Raw genomic sequence first — 27,122 nt, forward strand, 5'->3', positions numbered from 1 at the left:
GCATTTGAGCTTGTTCCAAAATCTGGGATGAGCCTATGTTGTGAAAACTGAAATGTTCAAAATAGCACATGCATGTGAATGGACACAGGCTGCTAAAATTAAATTAACCCAGAGGTTCTCAAACTGGGGGTCAGGACCCCTCACGAGGTTATTACTGGGGGTCGCAAGCTGTCAGCCTCCACCTCAAACCCCACTTTGCCTCCAGCATTTATAATAGTGTTAAATATATAAAAAGTGTTTTTAATTTATAAGGGAGGGGTTGCACTCAGAGGTTTGCTATGTGAAAGGGGTCACCAGTATAAAAGTTTGAGAACCACTGAATTAACCCCTCTGAAGCCTCAGGGAATGCAGGGGAGGGGAGTCTCCCTTGGTAGGGTTGGGAAGGAGGTAGGTGGTGTAGATATTGCTCTTCTCATGTGATCCCTCCCCCAGTGGCTAATTTTAAATGAAGCTACCCTCCCCTAACATGAATCTCCCTATGGCACTGAAATTAAATATAGACTATAATTTGGCATTTGAGAAGTGAAAGGGATGGTAGCCCTAATGGAAAAGCTAACAGCTTGGCTCTTCTGCAAGCCTCAAACTGCTGAATGAGCTTTAGGGTAAGGAAGGCTGTGCCTCCCAAACAGCCTGGCCCTGCCCCCATCCAACCCCCACCCACTTCCTGCCCCCTGACTGCCCGCTCCCCTCAGAATCCCCAACCCATCCTGTTCCTTGTCCCCTCACCATCCCCCAGAGACCTCCCCCCAACCACCACCCCGGGACCCCACCCCTGCTCCCTGTCCCCTGACTGCCTGGACCCCTATCCACCCCCTCGTTGAGTCCTGACAGACTTCCGGAATGCCCACGATCCAACCCCCCCAATCCCTGTCCCCTGACTGCCCCGACCCCTATCTACCCCCCTGCTGAGTCCTGACAGACCCCCGGAACGCCCACGATCCAACCCCCCCATTCCCTGTCCTCTGACTGCCCCCTCCCTGTACCCTGACTGTCCCCAGGACTTCCTGCCCCTTAGCCAGCTCCCCCGGCCCCTTACCCCCGGCTCCCCACTCACCGAGGACTGTCCCTCGACAGCTGCAGCGTGGCTACGGCGAGGCCCCTGAGCTCCGCCCCGCTCAGAGCCGCATGGTAAGGGGGCGGGGCTGCAAGCTCCACGCCGAGCGGAGGGAACTCAGGCCCCGCTGGAGCTCGCAGCCCTGCCCCTTACCACGTGGCTCTGAGCGGGGCGGAGTTCAGGCCCCACCAGAGCCACGCTGCAGCTGTTAAGGGACGCTGCTGGATGTGCTGAGGCTCCGGGAGAGGGACGGAGGCGGGGTTGGGCCAGGGCCGGGGAGGGAGCCTCAGCCATTCTCGTGGGGGCCCCTGCGGAGCCCGGAGCCTGTGGCAAATTGCCCCACTTGCCCCCCCCCCCCCCGGGCGGCCCTGCTCATGCGCAACTCCTTCTACAGGAGGTGCAAATGCTCCTAACTATTGGAGCTTTACAGGAGGTTCCAAGGGAACTGAGGGGCAGGGGGTTTTACTCCCATTACTTCCTAATCCCCAAGGCAAAGTGGGGGCTACGGCCCATCCTGGACCTGCGTGGACTCAACAAATTCATGGTAAGGTTGAAGTTCCACATGGTTTCCCTGTGGATCATTATCCCTTCCCTGGATCCTGGAGACTGGTACTCCGCCCTCGACATGACGGACGCGTACTTCCACATAGCGATTTACCCACTGCACAGGCGTTTCCTTCGCTTTGTGGTCAACCAACAGCACTTCCAATTTACCGTCCTTCCCTTTGGCCTATCCATGGCACCAAGGGTCTTTACAAAGTGTATGGCCGTTGTAGCTGCCTCACTCCATTGACATCGGCTCCAAGTGTTTCCGTACCTCGACGACTGGCTCATTTGGGGTCGCTCCAAGGACCAAGTGCAATCTCATGTCCAGTTCCCCCTGAGCTTATTCAGACAGCTGGGCCTGCTGCTCAATGTCAAAAAGTCCACTTTGGAGCTGACCCAAAGAATAGACTTCATCGGAGCAGTCCTGGATTCAAAACTCGCCCGTGTGTGCCTACTGCACGGCTGCTTCCAGTCCATGGCGAGCATTATCCATGGCCTCCAAAGCTTCCCGACCTCGACAGCATGCACGTGCCTCCGTCTCCTGGGACACATGGCATCTTGCACTTTCATGACCAGACATGCCAGACTGCGCCTCCGTCCACTTCAGGCCTGGCTCTCAACCATATACCACCCAGACCGGGACAATATGGACACAGTGGTCATGGTACCAATGGAAGTCTTAACGTCCCTGGTCTGGTGGCTGAACCCCAGCTCGGTATGTGAAGGGGCGCCATTCCATGCCCTGCAGCCCTCCCTGGTCCTGACCATGGACACATCATCTTTGGGTTGGGGTGCTCACCTCGCGGACCTTCGCATACAGGGACTTTGGTCCACACAAGAGATTCCCTGCACATCAACGTACGGGAACTGAGAGCAGTGCGCCTGGCGTGCCAGGTGTTCCACAAGCACCTTTCAGGGCCGTTGTGTTGCAGTTTTCACAGACAACACAACAGCCAAGTTTTATATCAACAAACAAGGGGGAGCACAATCCTTCCCCCTCTGTCAAGAAGCCATTCGCCTGTGGGAATTCTGCATAGCCCACTCGATCGACCTGGTGGAATCATTTCTCCCAGGAGTCCAAAACACCTTGGCAGATCGCCTCAGCAGATCCTTTCTGGCTCACGAGTGGTCGATTCGCCCGGACGTTATTCATTCTGTTTTCCGGAAGTGGGGGTTTCCCCAGATGGACCTTTTCGCCTCTCGCGAGAATCGGAAGTGCCAGGTGTTCTGCTCTCTCCAGGGGCACTCCCCGGGTTCCCTATCAGACACCTTCCTGATACCGTGGAAAGACTGCCTGTACTACGCCTTTCCTCAATTCCCTTTAGTCCACAAGGTCCTTCTTAAGTTACGCAGAGACGGGGGCTGCTTAATCTTGATTGCCCCGGCATGGTCCAGGCAGCATTGGTATACCACTCTCCTTGATCTGTCGGTGACCACACCAGTTCCACTCCCATTGTGGCTGGACCTGATCACCCAGGAGCACAGCCAACTGTGTCATCCGGATCTGCAATCCCTCCACCTCACAGCATGGATGCTGCATGACTAACTCAATCTGAGCTACATTGCTCCCGCTCAGTGCAGCAGGTACTTTTGGGTAGCAGAAAGCCCTCTGCTAGGTCCATGTATTTTGCCAAGTGGAAGCATTTCTCCTGGTGGTGTGCTCTGAGCAATGCTGCCTCTCTGGAGGCGCCAGTGCCTACCATCTTAGACTATCTCTTGTCCTTGAAACAGCAGGGCCTAGCAATTTCATCCATCAGAGTACACCTAGCAGCGATTTCGGCCTTCCACCCAGGCGAAAATGGGCGCTCGGTCTTCTCCAATCCCATGGTCAGCAGGTTCCTCAAGGGATTGGAATGTCTGTACCTGCAAATTCAGCATCCGGCCCCTCAACCTGGTCCTATCCAGACTCATGGGTGCCCCGTTCGAGCCGATGGCCACTTGCTCGCTCCTGTACCTTTCCTGGAAAACAGCTTTCCTTGTCGCTATCACCTCGGCGAGACATGTGTCGGAGTTTAGAACCCTTATGTTGGAGCCACTGTATATGGTGTTTCATAAGGACAAGGTACAGCTGCGACCACACCCTGCCTTCCTTCCTAAGGTGGTGTCTGCCTTCCATGTCAACCAAGACATCTTCCTTCCGGTCTTCTATCCGAAGCTGCATGCTTCTCGACAAGAACAATAGCTGCACTCCCTAGATGTTCACAGGGCCCTCGCCTTTTACATCGAACAAACAAAACCTTTTGGGAGGACGACCCAACTGTTTGTAGCTGTGGCAGACCAGATGAAGGGCCTCCTGGTCTCCGCCCAGTGCATCTCGTCCTGGATCATATCTTGCATTCGAGCATGCTATGACTTGGCTGTCGTGCCAACTACGCATCTTACTGTCCACTCCACCCAGGCTCAAGCTTCCTCCTCTACCTTCCTGGCTCATGTGCCCATACAGGAGATTTGTAGGGCAGCAACTTAGTCATCAGTACATACCTTTGCTTCCCAATATGCGATAGTGCAGCAGACCAGGACTGATGCTGCATTTGGTTCAGCGGTCCTTCATTCCGCGACATCTTAGTCTGACCCCACCGCCTAGGTAAGGCTTGGGAGTCACCTAATTGGAATCGATATGAGCACTCGAAGAAGAAAAGACAGTTACTCACCTTTGTAACTGTTGTTCTTTGAGATATGTTGCTCATATCCATTCCAAACCCGCCCTCCTTCCCCTCTGTTGGAGTAGCCGGCAAGAAGGAACTGAGGAGACGCTGGGTCAACTGGGGTATATATCCGGTGCCATAAGGGTGCCACTCTAGGGGGCGCCTCTGCCGACTCACCGAGTGTTGCTAGGGTAAAAAATCTTCCAATGATCATGCACGCAGCACATGCACACCTAATTGGAATGGATATGAGCAACACATCTTGAACAACAACAATTACAAAGGTGAGTAACCATCTTATCTTATTGAGCCAGGTCTCCTTAACTGTATGGCATGCTAGTTATACTAATCCAAGATTCTCCCAGGAGAGTTGTCATAGCAGTTTTCCAGCAGCTACAAGAGCTGGAGACTGTCCATTGTAGAACTGTTCATAACGAAATTCAATGCTAAGTGCTTCCTTTTTTGGCAATGGTTGTCTGGACCCAGCAATGCTAGTGCAGGATGCATTTTTCATTTCATTTGAACTTCTCATTGTTACATGTTTCCTCCCCTCCAACTTCTATGGAGAGTCCTAAAGAAAACTGCTCATCATGGGATTCCTTTAATCCTAATTGTCCTGGCCAAGGCTATCTTAGCATATGGAACTGATGATACTCTCGGAAGGGATAAGAATCCTTCTGCCCATATGCCATGACCTTCATCAGGAGTATTGCCCTCAAGTCCAGGTGCCCTCATTTCCTGTACAGTGAGACTTAGAACTGATTCCACTTCAGCTGTGCCACCTCCTAGGGCAGAGAAAGGAAGTGGTAGTGGACAAGCTTTGCAAAGGTGCTTTCTACATTCTCACTAGGCACTGCAGGCCAAATGTGCAGGTGTCTACAGACCCATCCTTTGACTTCAGAGAGCTGAGAGCAGGGCTTAGATGAGCAACTGTTCTTTAGAAAGGAGTAGTTGAAAGGTTAGGCAATCCCCTCCCCCTTCTAGTTCAGTTCCAAGTCTTATTCTCATGCCCTATGGTGTGTTTCATATGGTGCTACGAAACAGAAATCATTGTCTGCACTGTCTCATGTCAAATCACAGAAAGGTAAATTATATTCCTATCTACAGGCTAATCCTGTGAGGGCTTTCCAAGACCAGGCATCAACAAAAGTCTTTCCTCCTTAGGAAGGTAGATCAGGCTAACAGATTTGTGAGATTGAAAGGCGTGAAACTGAAGATTCAAGAGGAGGAAACCCAACAGAGAGAGAAATTCTGGATAGTGATTGGTCATCATGCCAGTGAGTGAGTGAGAAGGAGGAACCTAGAGTCAGAACTGGCTCTGACAAGCCACAGATAATTTGCCCTTGTTGGTTACTTACTATCTCATTTTACAAAGAAAATTCATTTCCAAGTTTAATGTTGTGCCTGAAACATGTCAGATTTTCATCTCTGTAAAATACATTAAGAGATTGAAATACATTATGCATTCACAGAACCGGTACAGCAATGATAGTGCCAACGCAAGCTTGCCCACACTGTCTTACCAAATTACCCCAATGCTGTGCTGGAGGGAGCATCTTGGCTTCAGTGAAACAGCCAACAAGAAGGCCAGTCAGACTATGCCTACACTTTCAGTGATGTGTAGAGTACATACACTGCACACCTCCTAGCCTGGGTTTAAATAGCACTATGGACAGTGAAGCACTGCTTAGATGAGTAAAGACACACCAGAACCTTCGGGTATATACTCTGCACAGCTCTCTACAAGCCCAAGCAGTGCCTCACAAATCTACACTGCTACCTTTAGCAGTGTCGTGTCCTGCTGCCTCCCTGATGCCAGAGCCTTTCCCCACCACAGTGACAAACTGTGGCTGTGGGGGCAGGCTCTGGCAGGGGGAGGCAGTGGGGAAAAACTTCAGCAGCTCCCCATCACCAGAACTTTTCCTTACTGCCTCCCGCCTGCCAGAGCCTTTCACTGCTGCATATAGCTACACACCGCAGTGTGGACACAACCTGCTTTGCACTGTGGCATGTAACTACATGAGCCGCACAACACACTGCTAACAGTGCAGACAGGACCTAAGTGTTAACTGTAATGGTGACTTGTGTGAGATGGAGACTAATCAAGTAGGATTTGGTATAAAACCTTTTACATAGTCAGTGAACAGCTTTCAGATTATTAATTTCGGACACTATCATACTAAGCCAGTTTCAGATGAGTTATCTAGAGCTGTGTGAGCCATTGCCAGTTCTCTAAACCATCCAGTCTATCTACTTCCCTGTCATATGTTGTTTAAGAACCAACCCATTTTCTTTGTTAAGTAGTACTGTCATCTTTCTTTGACTGAAAACCCACTGAAATTCTTTAAAGTGATGATTATTATAAAAGTGTAACATTATTTCTTAAAAGACATCTACCACAACAGATCCCTCACTCTTGGGTCCATACTGCCAGACAGGAACTCTCATTAGTCTAAAGTTCTGAGCCATCACTACTCCAACAGGGGAGCTACGCAGACATGCCCTCTGTAGAAATATTCCTTGAGATCCTAACCAGAGTTCATTTTTGACTTCGATTGATGAAGAACCTCACTACACTATCTCAGCAGTACTGCACTATCAGCTCTATAAGATGGATGGGTGCTGAGCAATATTTTTTCAGGCAAATATCTTATTCTCCTAACATAAGTATTCTTCATGGTGCTTCTTTTGACTCAGTATTTGTGTACCCTTGTATATACAGTACCTTCAGAAAACACAAAATCATGATGTCTTCTGTCTCCTCCAGGTTTTTTGTTCTGTGAGAGCAAAGACGCCTCAGGGCTCCTTGCCTCCCTATTCTCCCTATTCTCAGACTTTTCTCTATCTCCAGTTCATGTGCATATTTTATTTTTGCCAGTAGTTCATACTAGAGATTTGAAGTGTCTGAGAGGAAGCAACATAAAAAAGTCCCAAGTGTAGTTATCTCACCTTCTGATAAATGTGACCACAACACTGTCTACTTCTGAGCAGAGCATGACAAATTTGCCAGTTATATCTATATACGGGTCTAAAGGTGAGCATTTGAGTGCTTTGACCCACTACACTATTGCCTCTGGAAACCAATGTTGAGAGCATGGCCTCACCTCCTCCCAACTGCAGAGCGAGGAACCCACTGACTTCTAACCTGTTTCTTTGACTCCTGAAAGCAAGCAGTTAAGGCATTCAGTGCCTCAATCTCAGCAGAATTAGCACTAAAAAGTTAGGCATTGTCAGCTGGGCTCAAAGACCATATTGTACAGTCTGTACTCCTCCTGCTACATCATCACTCCAGTTGAATCAAAGATGAACACCACTTTCAGCTGAATAAAATCTGGTCTTGCTGTGAAGTGGATCTCAAGCATTGGTTACCTCAATGTACTTGAAGATATGATTCTCTCAGTATACCCAACACCTCCTGTATGTTTTAATGTACTTTTTATGTATCATATGAAATAAAATAAGTAAATAGGTGCTCTGATAAATGCAGCTCAATTCAAGGTATCCCTAGACAAGACACAGGTCATATGGAACCAGCCCACTGCATCTGAAGCAACCTGTACTTTAAGGTCTTAGAGTTTTCAAAACAAGCAGTGACACTTGAATCCATAACCAGGTAACAGACAACACAGGTGCACAAAGACACAAAACTCTCAGCCTCTACTCTGTCATGAACCATACTACCAGATATAGGGATTCCAGGCTGGAAGGCAGAGAAAAATCCCTGATTCTATGTGATCTATGGAACAAGACTCTGATGATGATGGGCTGTTGGCCACTGCCATCCCTAAAAAGGTCATAAATGGTTTGGTCAATTAGGTGCTAGTAACAATCCATACTTCCGCCTCTCCTGACGCTAGAGATGATGAAGGAAAGACATTGTTTTGAAAGGTATCTTTCTCTGCTACAGATCAAGATTCACATATTTCCCACTGGCTTGTGCAGTATCTTGTTTTTAAAAAATTATTTCATGAAGACCTCGGGGAGTTCAATAATGTCCAAAGAGTGGGAAATCTGTTAGAGAAGCAATTTTAGGAGAACTATTCATCCTTCACCCACCTTTTGGTGACTGAAGATTCTAACTCCATATTTGTGTACCCTTGTATATACAGTACCTTCAGTTTCACTTATTACTTATCTTTTGGGGACACAGCTGTTCTGAAGGGCAAGCCACCTGCTGGAGTGAGGTTTCATAACATTAGAGCTGTCAGTGTTCTAACTGGCCTTTGTGCTGGGATTTTGGACCCAACAGTGGTATGTGCTATGATTAAGGCCCTACTTGAATTGCGGGATGATTGTCAAAAAATTGCAGCTGAGTTGTGGACAAGCCATGTAAAATTGCAGAAAAATAGCAACGGACCTTGTTATTTGCAGTAATGAGGTCCATTATTACTTTCCTGTGATTTTCCTCTGTCGGCCACCTTGGACTGAGAGCGGGGCCTTCTGCTGTCAGCAGCCTGGGGGCTGAGACCAGGGCCTGGGGCTGCCATTGGGAACACGAGGCTAAGAGCAGGGGCTCCCACTGTCAGCTGCCTAGGGCTGAGAGTGGGGGGCTGGAACTGACAGCCGGAAATGGGGCTGAGAGCGGGCTCCCCCCCCCCATCAGGCACCCAGGGCTGAGAGCAGGGGCCTGAGGCAGATAATGCCCGCCTTGGGCTGACAACGCAGACTCCCACTCTCAGACCTTGGGTGGCTGGGGCTCCCACTGTCAAAATTGTGGTGGAAGCCTAATATTGCAGAACCCTCCATGTCCGCAATATCACAAGTTAAGTAGGGCCTTAGTTATGATGATGTACCTTCAGAGGATACAATTACAACTAATCACCACTAAGGCTACAGCTACACTTGGGAGCTGAGGGTGTGATTCCCAGCTCTAGCAGACATACTTGGACTAGCTCTCATCAAGCCAGCACATTAAAAACAATAGTGTAGCAATGGTAATATGGGCATGGCACGAGCTAGCCGCCCCAAGTACAAACCTGCCTGGACCGCATGGGTTTGTACTCAGGATGGCTAGGCAGTACTGCCCCTCGCCACTGCCTGTGGCTACACTACTATTTAGTGTGCCTGGCCTGCTGAAGCAAAAAAAAAAAAAAAAAGCTGCCCAGACTGTGCCGCCCCAAGAATGGATGGAATGCTTCCTCCGTTGGTGCCTGGAGCCAGCCCTGGCTAGCGTGAGTATGTCTGCTTGGGCAGGGAATCACCCCCCACCCCACTTTAAGTGTAAACATAACCTAAATCATCATCCTTATATTTATAGAGTCAATGCACTGTGACTTCTGGTGCTACGTGTCCCCGCAAAAATGTCTATTTCTGTGTTTTCAGCCTTGGATAGAAATGAAATCACGGCTACTCCAGTAGTTAACATGCTGAAAAGAGTCATCTGCATTGAGAAACTTCTTTATCTTCTCCAAGAATGCAAAGCTGGGTTGTGCTCAAGTATCTTGGGTTGCAGGTGGGGACTAGGAAGGATTTTTCAAATGGATTTGTTTAGTGTTGAAGGATGTTATTATGGCAGTCTTCACAATATTGGGTAATGGTGAGCATTAAATGAAAGCAACCAGCAGTCTGTCCTTTATATTTCACTGATAAGTATTTACATGGATGGTATAAGAGAAAAAGCTAGAAGAGACATTGATGTTACAGTGAATTACAATTCGTGAGGGCCAGTTACTGTCCTTGCACAAATCCCACTGACATGAAAAGTAGTTCTGCTCATAGCTTGAGAGCAGTGCGTGCTTCAGGCAAATTGTAACAAAACACTACCATGAGCATGAATTTTATTTGTTTTTTGCCTCCATCAATGGGTTAAATAACCTGAGCACTTTTTATCTATGCAGATCCTTTCCTAACAATTACTGGGACAAGTTTGTAAAACGGAAGGTAGGTTCTTTAGATTATTATGGCTAATGTAAAACAATATACTGTGTATTTAATTCAAATATCTTTATTTTTGTGGTATAAGCATACAAACATTTGAGGATTGCATTTTGTTTCATGGAACTCATAGTTATGGTAAATCTTACTGGGAATAGTCAGTTGTGATGTGGGTGGGGGAAGAGGAAGAAGAGAGTGCTTTGGCTTAAATCCTAGACTCATACATTCTAAATAACTTTGTGCTGTCAATCAGCCATGCAGTTGTAATTTACAGCCATTGTCATCATTAGGATACAAAGCCCCCTCATCCCCCTAAAAAAAGAAAAACATGCCAGCTCAAATTACTTTAAATTATACCAAAGCTTTCAGATAATAGCCTTTTATGCTTCTATTTTTCATTTTTTTTAAATGCTTTTTCTCTCTTTCTCTGAGTTCTCACTGTTCTTGCAGTGCCAATCCTGGAAAACTGAGGTTTTAACATTTTTGACCAATGGGGGTAAAGTGAAGAGGATGTGACACCAGTGTCTTGTCCTGACCAGAAGCTCATCTTTTCCCCTTTTAGGTTATTAACAAATATGGTGACTTGTATGGAGCAGAGCGCATAGCTGAACTCTTGGGGTTGGACAAAAATGCTCTTGACTTCAGTCCAGTGGAAGAGACTGAACCAGAGGAGGCGTCTCTTGTATCATGGTATGATATTTGGAGATTTAAAAAAAAAAAAGCAGCTGACCTTTTAATCAGTTGCTACCACTGTGTTATTAAAGATAAGAACAGATTTGATACGTTGAGTGTGTGTATTTTCAATACTTTGCTCAGTACTAAAAATCCACATGGTAAAGGCTTCTTTGTAGTAATGAGGTAAAATAAACTAGCTTTTTAAAAAACCTACATATACCACTTAAAATAATGGCCCAGCACAGCCTTCCCACTCCACTGCACATGTGGCTATTAAGAGTCCATGGGTCCCTGTCTCAGTCAAAAGGAAGGGAGCACTAATCACAGAACAGACCTGGTCAGAGATTTTCCAGTAATGCAGGTTTCACTTCCAACAAACTACAGACAACTTCCTATCAAAAACCTGCCTGGTTTCCTGCCAGCTGGCCTGGTGGAATGTTGGGGACTCCCGCTTCCAGGGTTCACTGCTCCAGGGCAGCTCTACCATGGAAACTGCTCTGGGGATGGGCACTTCAGGGCGGCCAGGTGCCCTACCACAGAACTGAGACCCTGATAGCTCTGGGAATCCTGGCTCGATCTGGGGCTTGGCTCCTGGCTTCCATGCTTCCTGCCACAGAGCTGGGTACCTGGAAACCCGAGGGCTCTCAGGGTGTCTAGGCTCCCTGCTATAGAATTGGAAGACCTAGCTCTCAGGCTCTGAGGCTCCCAACTCAGCTATGGCTTCTGATCAGTCTGCTGGGGCTCACAGGGAGCCTAGAAGCCCTGGGAGAGACAGGTGAACCAGAAGCCCCAAAGTTTGGTCTCCCACAATCAATTCTGTTCTGAAATTTCCAAAATGACATGTTTTGATTATTTAGAACTAAATTTATTCAGATTTCCCTTCTGCAGAAAACTTTCAAAATTCTGCTTTCCATTGTGAAATGAAACAAACGTTTTCCAGAATTTTGGAATTTCCAGCTGAACAGAAATTCCATCTTTCAACCAGCTCTGTGTCAGACTGCCTCAGCAAGGCCAAGTGGGGAAGTGCTGGGCAAAAGGATAGGCGTGCCAGTGATCCTTTCCTATCCATCCTGATAACCACAAAAAGGGGGCATAGAAAGAAGGAAGTGCAGAGAACTGCAAAACAATTGTCATGCCATCCTTCCCTGGCATTGTGAAATTGCTGTGAAAGTGTCACATGTTGGGATGTAGAACTGAAGTAGTCTAGTGCCTTCTCTACAACATTCAGGTGTCTAAAATTCTTCAGAGTTGAGTACCTCTGTGTTATAATAATATAGGTGATGATCTAATAGCAAAGTAAAAAGAACGGTGGAAGAATCCTGGGTTCTCGTTGCAGCTCCTGCATTGACTAGATTACACTTCAAAATGACCTTGATAAATTAGAGAATTGGTCTGAAATAAAAAAGATGAGATTCAATAAAGACAAGTGCAAAGTCCTTCACGTAGGAAGGAAAAATCAAATGTACAGCTACCAAATGGAGAATAACTGGCTAGATCAGGGGAGGGCAAACTATGTCCCATGGGCTGGATCTGGCCCATCAGGGCTTTCAATCTAGCCCACGGGATTGCCAGCCCCGTGGGGCTAAGGCAAGCACCATGTCCCTGTGACCCCTGGGGCGGGGGGCAGAGGGCTCCGTGCGCTGCCCTCGCCTACAAGCACTGCCCCTCGCAGCTCCCATTGGTTGGGAATGAGGAACCATGGCCAATGGGAGCTTTGGGGTTGGTACTCACAGGCGGGGGCAGCTGCATGGTGGAGCCACCTGCCCCACCCCTCCCCCCAGGAGCCACTGCCAGACATGTAGACATGCTGGCCAGTTCTGGGAGCGGCGTGGGCCCAGGACAGGCAGGAAGCCTGCCTTAGCCCCGCTGCGTGCCACTGACACCCCGGAGCCACTCAAAGTAAGCGGTGCCATGCCGGAGCCTGTCACCCGAACAGCTCCTGCACCCCATCCCCTGAGTCCCCTCCCGCACTCTGCACCCCAACCGCCTGCCCTGAGCCCCCTCCTGCACCCCAATCCATTGCTCTGCACCCCACACTCCCTTCCACACCCCAACCCCTTGCCCCAGCCCTACATTCATGGCCCTGCATACAATTTCCTCACCCAGATGTGGCCCTCGGGCCAAAACGTTTGCCCACCCCTGGGCTAGATGTTCAGCTGAAAAGGATCTGGAGGCTACAGTGGCTCATAAATTGAACATGGGTCAACAGTGTGATGCAGTTGTGAAAAAGATTAATATTCTGGAGTGTATTAACGAGTGCCATATTTATTATTGTTGCTGCAGACAATTCCAAACCCTCAACATTTAAGCATATTGACATGCACTTTAATCTCAATGTGTATGTCTTCACTACACATTTTACTGGGGCTTACTCTAATCCACGTTTTAGCCTTAACTCCCACTACCATTTATACAGAAAAACTTCTGACCTGGGTTTGGAGGAGCTTTAAGCCCGCACTAGCTGACCTGGCTCAGGAGGTGTGGGTTTGAACCTGGGCTCCACTTTAACTCAGGCAGGAATCCACCCAATTTGCAGTGAGAATGCAAGCTAAATCAGTCAAGTGTTGATAGTCCTCCAGTGCCCTTCCCACAATTCCCCCCAAAGAACAGACAAGTTATCTCACAAATGCCACAGTTGACTGGGAAAGAATCTGAGCATGTCTCAGCACAAAGAACCATGGGATGTGCTCCAAGACACACCTGGGTGAGTGCAGAAAGAGCAAGGACACAGTAATGTGGGTATGTCTTTGAAGTGGGGATGTGGGACACTTACACCTGGGGTAGGCTTACCCAGGTGCCCAGACCTGAGTGCCACTAGCCGGTTTAACTCTGCAGTGTAGCTATAGCCTATACGTTCAAAGTCGAACTGTATTACTTTTACTGAAACTCTGGAACTCTTGAGACTACTGGAACTCCGTGGCTAACGCCAAACAAAGTTTTGAAAGTGTAGAGAATGCTCTCTAAAATAGAGACCTGCACATCGGTCTTAAAATAATTGTCCAGCATATATCAATGCTTACAAAAAATAAATACAAATAAAGTGCCAGAAAGATCCTAGTTACATTTTCTGAAGAAAAATGTTTAAGTAGCCGTTATGTGAAGATGTGTTTGTGGTGTTAAACATAAGGAAAGGAGTGTAACTGTAGTTAACTACTTGACATTTATGAGTTTCAATATATTTATACTCCATAGGTTAAGTTCTATTGATACAAAGTACCACATTTGGAAGCTTGGAGTTGTTTTCACTGACAATGTAAGTATGTTATCCTAGAGAAGACTTTCATTTATTCTAAGTGCAAATATGTATTTTGCACTCAAAGCTATAGTTGAAATAAAAAAGTAAATACAATTTGGTAAGATAAGAAGGCAGTCATCGTGGGTATGGTGAAATAAGCATATGTGGGTAACCAAAGGAACTGCAAAAAGTAACATATACATTGATAAATTAATAGCTACCTACTTATGGAATCAGTATAAAATGTTTGTTCTTTTTCTATCTTTAACCTTAGTCCACATCACAGGGCAATATTCAGGAGACATTATAATTGTAATACAAGATTTTTGGAAATTAATAATAATGATTGGGTGGGGTTAAAAGGAATAATATTAGGAGGCTTTTTACCGTATAACTTTTTACAAATTAATTTTGACTTTGGGGGGTTGTGTAAGTTGCCAGACTGATAGTCTTAAGACCAAAGCCTTCTATCTTCAGAGTAGGTACAGCACAGTCAGTGTCTGCAAAAACTTGCTCTATCTTAATCCTGACCTGCAGAGACCACCTGTAGGATCATTTAGGATCCTTTCTTAACTCCCACAACCATCTCGAAAGGTCCCTAGTCACCTTAAAATTCCCTCTTGCAAATGAGAGCTGTATATATCTCCTCCAGATCTGATCAATACTGCTCAAAGGGTACAGACCCTCAGCACGGCCATGGCTAGTCCAGGTCAACTGACTTGGGGCTGTGTGGCTAAAAATTGCTAGAGCCCAAGTTCTGAGACCCTCCTCTCACACAGGGTCCCAGAGCTTGGGCTCCAGCCTGAGCCTGAACATCTACATAGTGATTTTTCAGCCCTGCAACCCCAGCCCAGTGAGCTTGAGTCAGCTGACCTGGGCCAGCCATGGGTTTTTAATCCTGGTGTAGACTTTCCCTGAGTCAGCCAGATGAAGTGGCTTAGGAGGCACTCTCTCTCCCCAAAGCCGGTATGCTGTGTTTGTAGTTGTCTCAGTCCCTGCCGAAGCATCAGATCTTCAGACATTCAGACTGCATAGCGAGCTCTCCAGCTTTGTATAATATTCTCAACCAAAACAAGATAGTGTTAAGAGCCAGGGGAATTCTGATTTTAGTAATTAAGCTGTTCTGGAGAGAGAAACTAAGACACAGTTCTTCTGCGTAAAAATATGGAGATGCTAAATCCATATTAATTTATGATTGGAAAGCTCAAACCATTAGATCAGTGCCTACAGTTCAGAGTTTCATTTTGTGTGTGTGATGTACACTATCCAGTAAAACATATTAGTAACTGTTAATATTCTCTAACATTTCACATTTTCTGTAGTCCTTCTTGTACTTAGCTTGGTACACAACTATGTCTATCCTTGGCCATTACAACAACTTCTTCTTTGCTGCTCACTTGCTGGATATTGCTATGGGTTTCAAGACACTACGAACCATTCTGTCTTCTGTAACTCACAATGGCAAACAGGTGAGTGCTGTATATGTACTCTGAAAATGAACACCATTCATAACTATACTGAACAAAAACAATAGTCCTATAATATACCTTGGAAACTAGTGCTTTGAACAAAAAGTGGAGCCAATGAGACTCTTTTCTATTAGATATTATGTTACATATCTTTAATGGATATTTTTCATAAGTGTCACAGCCCTCTAGTTTCAAGAGATATGATTCAGCTGCTTCTTAAAATCTCATTCTCAAAAACATGGTGTACATGTTTGTCAGGCTGGACACACTATTTCTTTGTTTGATGCAAATCTTTTAACATTTTAATGTTGCAGAGCAGAATAAGAATAAGAATGTCCATACTGGGTCAGACCAAAGGTCCATCGAGACCAGTATCTTGTCCTCTGACAGTGGCCAATGGCAGATTCCCCAAGGAGAATGAACAGACAGGTTATCATCAAGTGATCCATTGCCCTGTCACCCAATCACAGCGTCTAGCAAACAGAGGCTAGGGACATCATTCCTGCCCATCCTGGCAAATAGGCATTGATGGACATATCTTCCATGAATCTATCTAGCTCCCTTTTGAACCCCATTATGGTATTGGCTTTCACAACACCCTCTGGCAAGGAGTTCCAGAGGTTGACAGTGCATTGTGTGAAAAAATACTTTCTTGTGTTTGTTTTAAACCTGCTATCAATTTCATTTGGTGGCCCCTTGTTCGTGTATTATGAGGAGTAAATAACACTTCCTTATTTACTTTCTCTATGCCACTCATGATTTTATAGACCTCTATCATATCCCCCCCTTAGTTGCCTCTTTTCCAAGCTGAAAAGTCCCAGTCTTATTAATCTCTCCTCATACGGAAGCCATTCTATATTCCGAATCATTTTTGTTGCCCTTTTCTGAACCTTTTCCAATTCCAATACACCTCTACCCCGAAATAATGTGGTCCTATATAACGCGAATTTGGATATAACATGGTAAAGCAGCGCTCCAGGGGAGGGGGCTGCTTTACCGTGTTATATCCGAATTCATGTTACCACAAGCAGTTTCTCTGCGCCCGCGTTACTTGTTGCGGCCCTCCCCAGGGCCCCCGGCCCCAGCTCACCTCCATTCCGCCGCCTCCCATGAGCGCGTGGCAGCTCCGCTTCTCCCCCCTCCCTCCCAGGCTTGCCGCGCCTATCAGCTGTTTGATGCAGCAAGCCTGGGAGGGAGGGGGGAGAAGCGGAGCTGAGCAGCGTGCTCGTGGGAGGAGGCGGAGGCAGAGCAGAGGTGAGCTGGGGCAGGGGGGGCTGCAGCAAGTAAGGGGGGGTGCAGAGGAACTGCTCCCCACCCCAGCTCATCTCCACTCCCCACCCCAGCTCACCTCCACTCCGCCGCTGCCTCCTCCCATGAGCACGCTGCTCAGCTCTGCTTCTCCCACCTCCCTCCCAGGCTTGCCGCACCAAACAGCTGATTGGTGCAGCAAGCCTGGGAGGGAGGGAGAAGAAGCAGAGCTGTGGCATGCTAGTGGGAGGGAGGCAGAACGGAGGTGAGCTGGGGCGGGGGGGCCCGAGGAGGGCCGCAGTAAGTAATGGGGGGGCGCAGAGGAACCGCCCCCCCGCTCCAGCTTATCTCCAACTCCTCCTCTGAGGGCGCTGCCGCCGCTCTGCTTCTCCTCCCCCATTCCAGGCTTGCTGGGCCAAACAGCTGATTGGTGCGGCAAGCCTGGAAGGGAGGGAGAAGCGGCGTGGCGGCAGCGTGCTCAGGGAGGAGGCAGAGCGGAGGTGAGCTGGGGCAGGGAGCGGTTCCTCTCCCTACCCCAATGTAACACGGTCTCACCTATAACACGGTGAGAGTTTTCAGCTCCCGAGGACCGCGTTATATCGGGGTAGAGGTTTATATCTTTTTTGAGATGGGGTGACCACATCTGCACACAGTATTCAAGGTGTGGGCGTACCATGGATTTATATAGAGGCAATATGTTATTTTCTTACTAGCTATCCCTTTCTTGATGATTCCCAACATTCTGTTCACTTTTTTGACTGCCGCTGCACATTGAGTGGATGATTTCAGAGAACTATCCACAATGGCTCCAAGAGCTCTTTCTTGAGTGGTAACAGCTAATTTAGACCCCATCATTGTATATTTATAGTTAGGATTATGTTTTCCAATGTGCATTACGTTGCATTTATCAACATTAAATTTCAGCTGCCATTTGTTGCCCAGTCACCCAGTTTTGTGAGATCCCTTTGTAGCTCTTCGCAGTCTGCCTGGGACTTAACTATCTTGAGTAGTTTTGTATCATCTGCAAATTTTGCCACTTCACTGTTTACCCCTTTTTCCAGATCGTTTATGAATATGTTAAATAGGACTGGGCCCAGTGCAGACCCCTGGGGGACACCACTATTTACCTCTCTCCATTCTGAAAAACGACCATTTATTCCTACCCTCTGTTTCCTATCTTTTAACCAGTTACCAATCCAAGAGAGAATCTTCCCTCTTACACCAGGACTGCTTATTTTGCTTAAGAGCCTTTGGTGAGGGACCTTGTCAAAGGCTTTCTGAAAATTTAAATACACTATATCTGCTGGATCTCCTTTGTCTGCATGCTTGTTGACTCTCTCAAAGAATTCTAGTAGATTGGTGAGGCATGATATCCCTTTACAAAAAACATGTTGACTATTTTCCAACAAATTATGTTCATCTATGTGTCTGACAATTTTGTTCTTTACGATAGTTTCAAACAATTTGCCCAGTACTGAAGTGAGACTTACTCACCTGTAGTTGCTAGAGTCACCTCTGGAGCCCTTTTTAAAAATTGGCGTCACATTAGCTATCCTCCAGTCATTTGGTACAGAAACTGATTTAAATGATAGGTTACAGATGACAGTTAGTAGTCCTGCAATTTCACATTTGAGTTCCTGCAGAACTCTTGGGTGAATACCATCAGGTCTTGGAGACTTATTAATGTGATATGGTTTTAGTTAATTTTTTAAGATAGTGCTGGTAAATAAAAGGTATCTTATTTTGTTGGGAATTGGTCCTTTTATGTGGACTTTAATGATCTATGCTATTTAGAAATGCCAAAAGTTTTAAGAAGACAGTTTTAAGTTTTGAAAAAATAACTCCTGCACACAGTAGTTTCTATTCAGAATTTCTTTACGTTGATGGTGTGGCTATTGGAATGTGCTTTCATTTAGATGGTAAATATATGGGGCAAGGAATATGCCTTACTGTATCTTCTGCAAAATACCTGCACACTTTTAGTACTATAAAATTATAATATAGAATTTATTATAATCCTATACCCACAGGACAGTAAATGCTAAAAATTTCCTGCATACAATACATAGCCCTCTGGACATTGCAAAAGAGGGAAGAAAGAAACAGCCATTCCTAAATGCATTTAGAAATGCGACCAATCTGCAATTTGGAATCTATACACAAATGTGGCCTGCTGGATTCAGATGCATACAAATCTGATTCCAAAATCAATTTGGATACCTTATAATAACACAGCTCCTCCTTTGACACCTGGCCTGCTTCCTAGCCACCATCTCAACATAAGCAAACAGGTAATTTATCAACTCACCATCTCCCTCCTTCCTGTCTTTTCCCAGACTAAGAGAGTTCTTCACATATTCCCACCCACTAAGGTGCCTCCCACTGCAACCCCTGGAAAATTCCTCCCTGTATATACCCTTCCACTATCTGGCTTCCACCCTAGCTCCAGACATGCACATCCCAGTGCCTCCTGCCATCCCTTCTCAAACACAGTAGAACGTATCCAGGCAGTTCCCACCCCTGCATGTCTGGGATTTACTTCCAATATCTAGTAGATACTAACACACATGACAAGGGAGTGTTGCCTCTGTCAAACAGAAAGTGATTCTCTAAGTAGGGAAGGAAGGCTTCAGAAGAGGTAACTTTCATACTGAATGTTTACCTTCTGTCTAATATACCTAACAACAACCCCTTACCTATCAGCTTTCTTTTTTAGGGGAATAACAGTGCCCTGAGATTCCTAACTTCCTTTTAATGTTTCTATCTCCCATGAAGTCCGTGCATTGGCCTGATCAGTTCTTTCAGCAGAGGACATCTAGATGCAGCCCCTTCCTTTATCAGACAAAGGAAATTGCTAGAGCATGACACCCGGTACTCTCCACAAGAAACTTATCATTGCTGCTTCCGGCTAAAAAATGAGACCTTAACTCTGACCCCCCCTACACTCCACCATAGCTCTGACAGTCTGGCTACACCTAGTGTGTTATCTATTAATATTTTAATTCAGTGACTGATATATTTTCCCAGATTTCTATTGAGATGATATTTCTCAGTGTAGAAACTCAGAGTCTGTGTGTGCTGATGAAACAGCTTCAATTCAAGGTTGCAACTTTCAATAAACCTACCATGACTACCCTCCCTGACAAGCAAGTATTAGCCCTGTTGATATCATCACTGGTGCTTTCAGCACAGACATGAACAGATTTTTAAATAGAGACATACTTTTTAGAAATATGCCCAATGATCTGCATAAACTGCTTAAAAAGCAACTAAAATGCTTGATTTTTTTACTAATTTTAAATAGTAATATCAATTCTACAGTGCTTTTTAAATATATATAAATCTTCCATAACACTATTATAAAACCACAACTCCAAAGCCAACGAGTAGGGCCCAACCAAATTCATGGTCCATTTTGGTCAATTTCACCATCATAGGATTTTAAAAATTGTAAATTTCATAATTTCAGCTATTTAAATCTGAAATTTCATGGTGTTGTAATTGTAGGGGTTCTGTCCCAAAAAGGAGTTATGGGGGGGGGTCGCAAAATTATTGGGGGGGAGAGGATTGCAGTACTACCACCCTTACTTCTGTGCTGCTTCTGGCAGTAGTGTTGTCTTCAGAGCTGGGCAGCTGGAAAGTGGCAGCTGCTGGCCAGGAGCCCAGCTCTGAAGGCAAAGGCAGCGCAGAAGTAGGGATGGCATGGTAAAGTATTGTCACCCTTACTTCTGCGCTGCTGCTGGCAGGGCACCACCTTCAGAGCTGGGCGCTTGGCCAACAGCCCCCGCTTTCTGGCCACCCAGCTCTGAAGGCAGCGCAGAAGTAAGGGTAACAATACCGTGACTCCCCTAAAATAACCTTGCAACTCTCTGCAACTCCCTTTCGGGTCAGGACCCCCAATTTGAGAAATGCTGGTCTCCCCTGTGAAATCTATATAGTATAGGGTAAAAGAACACAAAAGACCAGATTTGACAGGGAGAGACCAGTTTTCACACACTGTGACTTTTTTTCATGGCCATGCATTTGGTAGGCCCTACCAATGGGTAATATATGAGTGGTTCTTTATGTGCTGAATTTTCTTGCTCAAAAAGGATTTTATTTGCTTAAGAGTAAGTAAACCTGAAATGCTGTTGTTTTCGGCAGTTCAGTAATGAAAGAGAGAAACTCACCTATTGTATCTCTTTGTCTTATTGGAATTTTAGAGCAGATGGCATCAATAACACAGCTTATTAGACAGAATATTGGCAACATTATCAGTACTAAAATAGCAAGCAGTTCAAATAAGCCCATATCAGTTAATTCAATAAAGTACATTTTACACCATTTGATATGTTCACTGCATGTCCAGTTTCACAAATCAGCTGGCATTTCACCACTATCCCAAATACTGGATGGACCCATTACTGATATGAAGTTGCTGTTAAGCATATATTTCAGAAAAATAACCACATAATAATGTGTTTCCTAAAACCACCTTGCTGCTCTTTTATCCACCAAATAAGGCATCAAAGTATAAATTTAAGATGTATTTCACCCCATTATAGAATCTGGCGCCTCAGAAACTCTACGTTGATCCAGGCAACAGAGAGAGATTCCATGGATAACAAAACCATCATCTTTCATTCTTTTTGAAAAAGAAAAGGCACAGCATTGTTGAGTTTCAATACTTTTGGGAACACAAAAGATCTCCTGACTGACTAGTTCATCAGTAGTGCCCGAAAGAGATTGGAATCAATCATGCCCTTCCATTTTGACTGAAACTCACTTTCTTTCTTCCATTTCATTTATTTTGTTGGCGTGTAGCTTGTACTAACTGTAGGATTATTGGCTGTAGTAGTCTACCTTTACACTGTTGTGGCGTTCAACTTCTTCCGCAAGTTTTACAACAAAAGCGAAGATGAAGATGAGCCAGACATGAAATGTGATGACATGATGACAGTAAGTAAAATATCACTAGCACTTTTAAAACAGAAATGCCACCCTAGTTTTTAAACCTGATACTCAACATATCCCAAAAGCACTAGATGAAATTGGCGGGGGGGAGGGTTTTTCTATCATTAAGAACTTGGCACTTTGGGTCTGCTCAAGCTGCTTTGAGCCACTCTTAACAGTGCAAAGAATCTGGAAATTCACTCAGCATCCTCCGATGATGTGAGGTCAAAATAGTAGATATATGCATAGTATAGAGGGCATGAATGGGGCATACTCACACCACGGAACTTGCTGCTGAAATTAACATCTGTGAACAGGTATATGTTAGAGTATCTGTGAAACTGATTTTATTTGTGCTGAAGTGAGAAGAGATTCGATGAAGAAAAATCAACTCAATAAGTAGCAGTAAACTTAAAGTTCCAGTCCGATGAAATATAGTTCCAGTTTCCTTAGACCCTAGCCAGTCCAGAAGGGGAGAAAAAGAGAGCAATTGCATGAGAGTGAGAAGACTTCATTGTGAGGGAGACACAGCTAATACTCCAAGGCTCCTTCCCCCCCACCATGTAAAAATTATTCATAGGAAATGCAAAAGTATCCCAGAAATATTTACTCTGGGGTGAAGTGGCTGTGGGCACTCTAGTTTTCTTATTGTACAAAGAACCACCACAAAAGAACACAATAAAATTTTAATTTTATAATGCGAATGGCACAGGATCAGAGGAGAAGCGCTGGTCAAAAAAGACCCAAAACCTGAAGTGCAGTATATATTGCATGAATGTATTTTTTCTTCTTCCTGACCTCTGTATAAAATATTTAATGCAAGTCAGGTAAGTGAATAATGGAAAGAATGAACTCTGTCCCATCCAATATTGTTTTAATTGGTCCCTTTGTGGACTGAATACAAAGGTCTGACCTGAAATAAAACTCATTTACAAAATTCAGAAATACATGAACGGTTGGAATAATTAAAATATTTAGCAACATACTTTACATATTAAACAGCTCTGCTAAATGAACTAAAATGATTCTAAGTTAATATTTTTATCTATGGTTATAGCAGTATCTTCCCTCAGTAATAAAAATGCATTAAAATCCATGCATAGTTCTATATTGTGTTTGTTCTGCAGGATCAGATTTATCACATTATTTACTTTCATTAATGCATGTTTCATTTAGAACTAATATTGCTGCCTGCTGGGACTAAAGAACATGGCTAGGGCTTTTCCAATATATTTTTGACATATATTGTGTGGCTGAAGATAGCTAAAGGGTAATATAACTGTTTTATAGGAGAGAGTTCCCAGAAAGTCCCCTGGAATTAGACCATATACGTGCTTATTTTTATATGCCTAAATTATGGTTTGAGCATCTAGATGTGTAATTTTATAATTGGGCCCACAGTGAACATTTTGGTAAAGTGGGAACTTCTGCATCTAGGACCAAATCCTGCAAGCTTTACTCAGACAAATCTCCCATGGAAGTCAGAATTAGGGCCAGAGGTTATACAGATTGTTAAAAATATATATATTAAAACAGGTTTTTGGATATTGAAAATATCCAAGATTCAGAGATCATCTGAACACTGTGGGATTAACCAGTCTTTTGCAAACATTATACTCTGCTTTTTGCTCACAGTCCACCTCCTTTACTTTAATTGGGATTCTTGCTAAAATTTTCTAGATCCAATTAAAAGATACAGATAAAAACAGTGTACCCTAACTGCTCAGAAAACTTTGAAGGATTTTGAATTATAATTCATACAGTTGATAGAATACAATACGTATCATCTTCTAACATGAGTAAAAGGGCTGTAGACCAAATGGATCTAAAGAAGAATGCACAGAAAATAGTCATGTTTGTGGAACACTGAGTTGGAAAAAAAATGAATGTGCCTAATTGACTCTGATTCCATTCCAATCATTTTATTTGAGTGTGAACTTCCCTAAACACTAAGTTTGAATGTGAATATCATGATGTAGTTCATTATACGCAGAGTATTTTTTTCTTTGTAACATCATTCTCCATGTTTTATTCTTTGTACAACTTGGTCTCAGGCTTTATTGAAATACAGAACATAAGTAATATGCAGAGAGCATTGTAACAAAGTGTTTATGCAGAAGACAAAATATATTCTTCAAGTGTGCATCAGTATGGATACCCACTGTAGGTGCACATGCAACCAAGCTTGGAATCTTCTGCATAGCCATGTCATGTGCCTCCTCATGGTCCCATGCGAGGGCATAGAGAGCAGAGTGGCCTCTGCCCTCCCTCAGTTTCCTCTTATCACCCATGGCAGGGAGACAGAACCTGGACTGTGTCTGATCAGCTCAGCCTTTTGGCTAAGTTTCCAAACTTTGGTGAAGAAATATTCTTCATTCCTAGTTTTATTTCTATATTATCTTTTTAGCTGTATGATTAAAAAAACAACAAGAAGAGAAGAGAAACAGGAGAATGCCCTGTACAGCAAGGCAAAGTAGCTTGGCTGTTAAAATCGCAGACTCTAAGCCTTGAGGATTTAAACCCTGCGCTTTGTGGGATGTCCCTGATAGACATAGAAGGGTGTCTCTTCTGCCTCGTGGAAGCTCACATCCCCAATAAATGCTCCTTCTGTTGCTCCTTCTCCTCCCACACTTGGAAATGAAGGGATGCGAGGCTCAAATACACCTCTTGGAGCAATCCATAAAGGTAGCTTCAGATCCAAGGGAAGAAACAATGTCCCATCCAGAATCAAGGTGGCTCTCTTCTGCAAGTGCTCCAGCAACCAGGCATACCGCTGGTGACAGAGAGAAGAAGAGATCAAAGAAAGCGGGCAAATCAACACCAGCATCAGGAATCCCGGCACCAGTGGGTACCTCCTTGGTACTGACCTCTTCAGCATCAGCACTGGGACAGAGGCGCAGAACACTCTGCATCCAATATGTAGTGTTGCTGTGAGCACAGCTCCAAGCGGACATTGTGTCCACCCCAGAAGGAGGACTTTTTTCTGGGCAGAGAGCCCTCCCCAGGGAAGCTGGAATGACATCCTGGGGGATATCCTAACAGCACTCATTCCCTAAAACACTGGCAGTGGATAGGCCTTGCACAACCAGGACAATATCCATATGAGATACCACCATGGCTCTATTGGCCATATTGGGAACCATCATCCTATCTTCCTTTAGTCCCAGCCTGTCACTTCTCCACAAGGAGAAGGATATATTGGTTTCTATCAGCATTTATAGCGAAGGCCCTCCCTCACTAGAAACAAAAGAGCATCAGGGAAAACCAACAGAGCAGCCCAGGGAGTCACTTCCACTTCCCTCTCCACCCAAGTAATCATCCTCTCCTGAGAAGACTATAACCCTGGTGCTGACACCAACTGTGGATGACTTTTGGACACTCCAAGAACTCTTGTCTAGAATTGTGGATACCTTAGATACCAAAACAACCATAATCCAAGAGAATAGCCATGAACTATTTGACATCTTAAGTTCCCTGGCACCCACAAGAATTGACTTACCTATCAACAAGGGCGTTAGGGACTCTGTGAAGGGTCTCTGGCACACCTCGACCTTGTTCACTCTGACCTCAAAACAGGTAAAGAAGAGGTACCAAGTACCACCCAAGGGTTCAAGCAGTTCTATGCATATGCTACACCAGAGTCACTCAGGTTCCATCAAAGGAATGCCAGAGGACAAGGATCTGAAAAAACGTGACTCTCTTTTCAGCAGGAATACATGCACTTCAGCCTCTGTGCAATTCCATATCATGCCTAATACATGACAACTGAATGCTTCTTCATGATGACGTGGACCTGCCTTACATTATTAGGCCATATGCCCTGTATCCATATATGACACCATTTGATAGACTTCACCGAAGGCCTCTACAGCTTTGGCTCAGGTCAGTCTATTCCCCAGTATAGCATCAAGAGAGCAAAACAGTTGTCATTCCCTCTTGCCTCCTTGGGGAACTGTTATGGTGGCTACACCCCAACCTCAAGAAAGGAGCAGCATTCAAGACCCTGTTGCCATCTGGAATGCTAGTCATGGACACTTCTGGAACAGGATGGGGTGCCCACTTTGACCATCTACAGATACAAGGGACATGGTCCCCAGAAGCCATGAGGCTACATATAAGTGTTTTAGACCTTCGGGACATCAAACTGGCATATATGACATTACTCCTGGTCCTATGGCACATGATAGTACAGGTGTTTTTGGACAACACAAAGAGGTGCTTGTTCTTCCCCCTCCCCCTGTGTAGGGAGGCAATCAAATTGTGGAACTGGTGCTGCACCTTGATAGCCCTGCATCTGCTGGGAACCAGAAACAGCTAGGCAGATTTCCTGAGCAAGCAATCTGTCATCAACCAGGAGTGGCCTCTGCTGGGGTTCATCACCAAATGGACATTTATTCCAGTAGGAGGAAATCCAGTAATAGACCTGTTTGCCACTAGAGACAATGTGAAGTGCCTCAACTTTTGTGCCTGGGGTCCCTACTACAGTGGAATGAAGAATTGCTATACCTTTTCCACCAATCCCACTACCCCCCAACATGATCACCAAAGAAACTAGTCCAGACATCCTCAGCACCCTACTGGCCAAGACAGGTATGGCTGACAGACTTGCTATACATGTCAGTATAGCCCTTAATCAGGCTCCCAGACCTGTTGTCACAGAACCAGGGACAAATATTACATCCAGCCCCAACTTCTTTACAACGGACAGCCTGGATGTCAGCATGGAAAAGGATTACTCTGTACTTGTGCAGGACATCCTGGCACAAACCAGGAAGCAGTCCATGAGGCAGACTTGCACCTCCAAGTGGAAGAGATTTTCCATATGGGTGACCCAACATGGCCTCGTGCCTGAGCAAGCCTCAGTACCTTGGATTCCAGATTACATGTTGCAATTGAAAGTCATAACTCAATCAAAGTGCATCTGGCAGTGATGTCAGAGTACTGCTTTTAATTTTCTCACATCCAGTGGTAATGAAGTTCCTTAAGGGATTGATGCATGCTTCCTCACCGGTAATGGAGCACACTCCAAAATGGAATCTCAACGTCTTCATCCTGAAGCTGATGGAGCTCCCCTTTGAGCCCCTCACAGGACTGCTTCGTTCATAGGGTTACCAAATAGCAACTGTGAAAAAACGGGACGGGGCGGGGGGGGGTAATAGGTGCCTATATAAGAAAAAGTCAGAAAAATGGGACTATCCCTTTAAAAATGGAACATCCGGTCACCCTATTCATTCACCACCTGATCCTTAAAATGTCTTTTACTCATGGCCATCATCTCAGCCAGAAGAGTGAGCAAGCTCACGCCCTCATGGTGGAACACTTGTATACCTCATTTGCAAGGACAAAAAGTTATTCTGAAACCTGTAGGAAGTTCATCCTCCAAGTAGTGTTTTGAGTTTAACTTAAACCAAATGATCAGTTTACTTGTGTTCTTCCCTAAGCCA

The 27,122-nt window shown here is 45.3% G+C and overlaps 1 protein-coding gene across 1 annotated transcript in view; it reads left to right on the forward strand.

Annotated features, from left to right (window-relative positions):
- The window catches only part of RYR3 (ryanodine receptor 3), a 642,559-nt gene that overhangs the window by 603,702 nt on the left and 11,735 nt on the right, over positions 1–27,122 (forward strand). Inside the window, 5 exon segments of the mRNA XM_045013234.1 lie at positions 10,083–10,125; positions 10,682–10,809; positions 13,987–14,047; positions 15,352–15,498; positions 21,550–21,684. Coding sequence (XP_044869169.1) covers positions 10,083–10,125; positions 10,682–10,809; positions 13,987–14,047; positions 15,352–15,498; positions 21,550–21,684 — 514 coding nt within the window.

This window comes from Mauremys mutica, chromosome 4, assembly GCF_020497125.1.
Source record: "Mauremys mutica isolate MM-2020 ecotype Southern chromosome 4, ASM2049712v1, whole genome shotgun sequence".
In the NCBI taxonomy this organism is placed as follows: Eukaryota; Metazoa; Chordata; order Testudines; family Geoemydidae; genus Mauremys; species Mauremys mutica.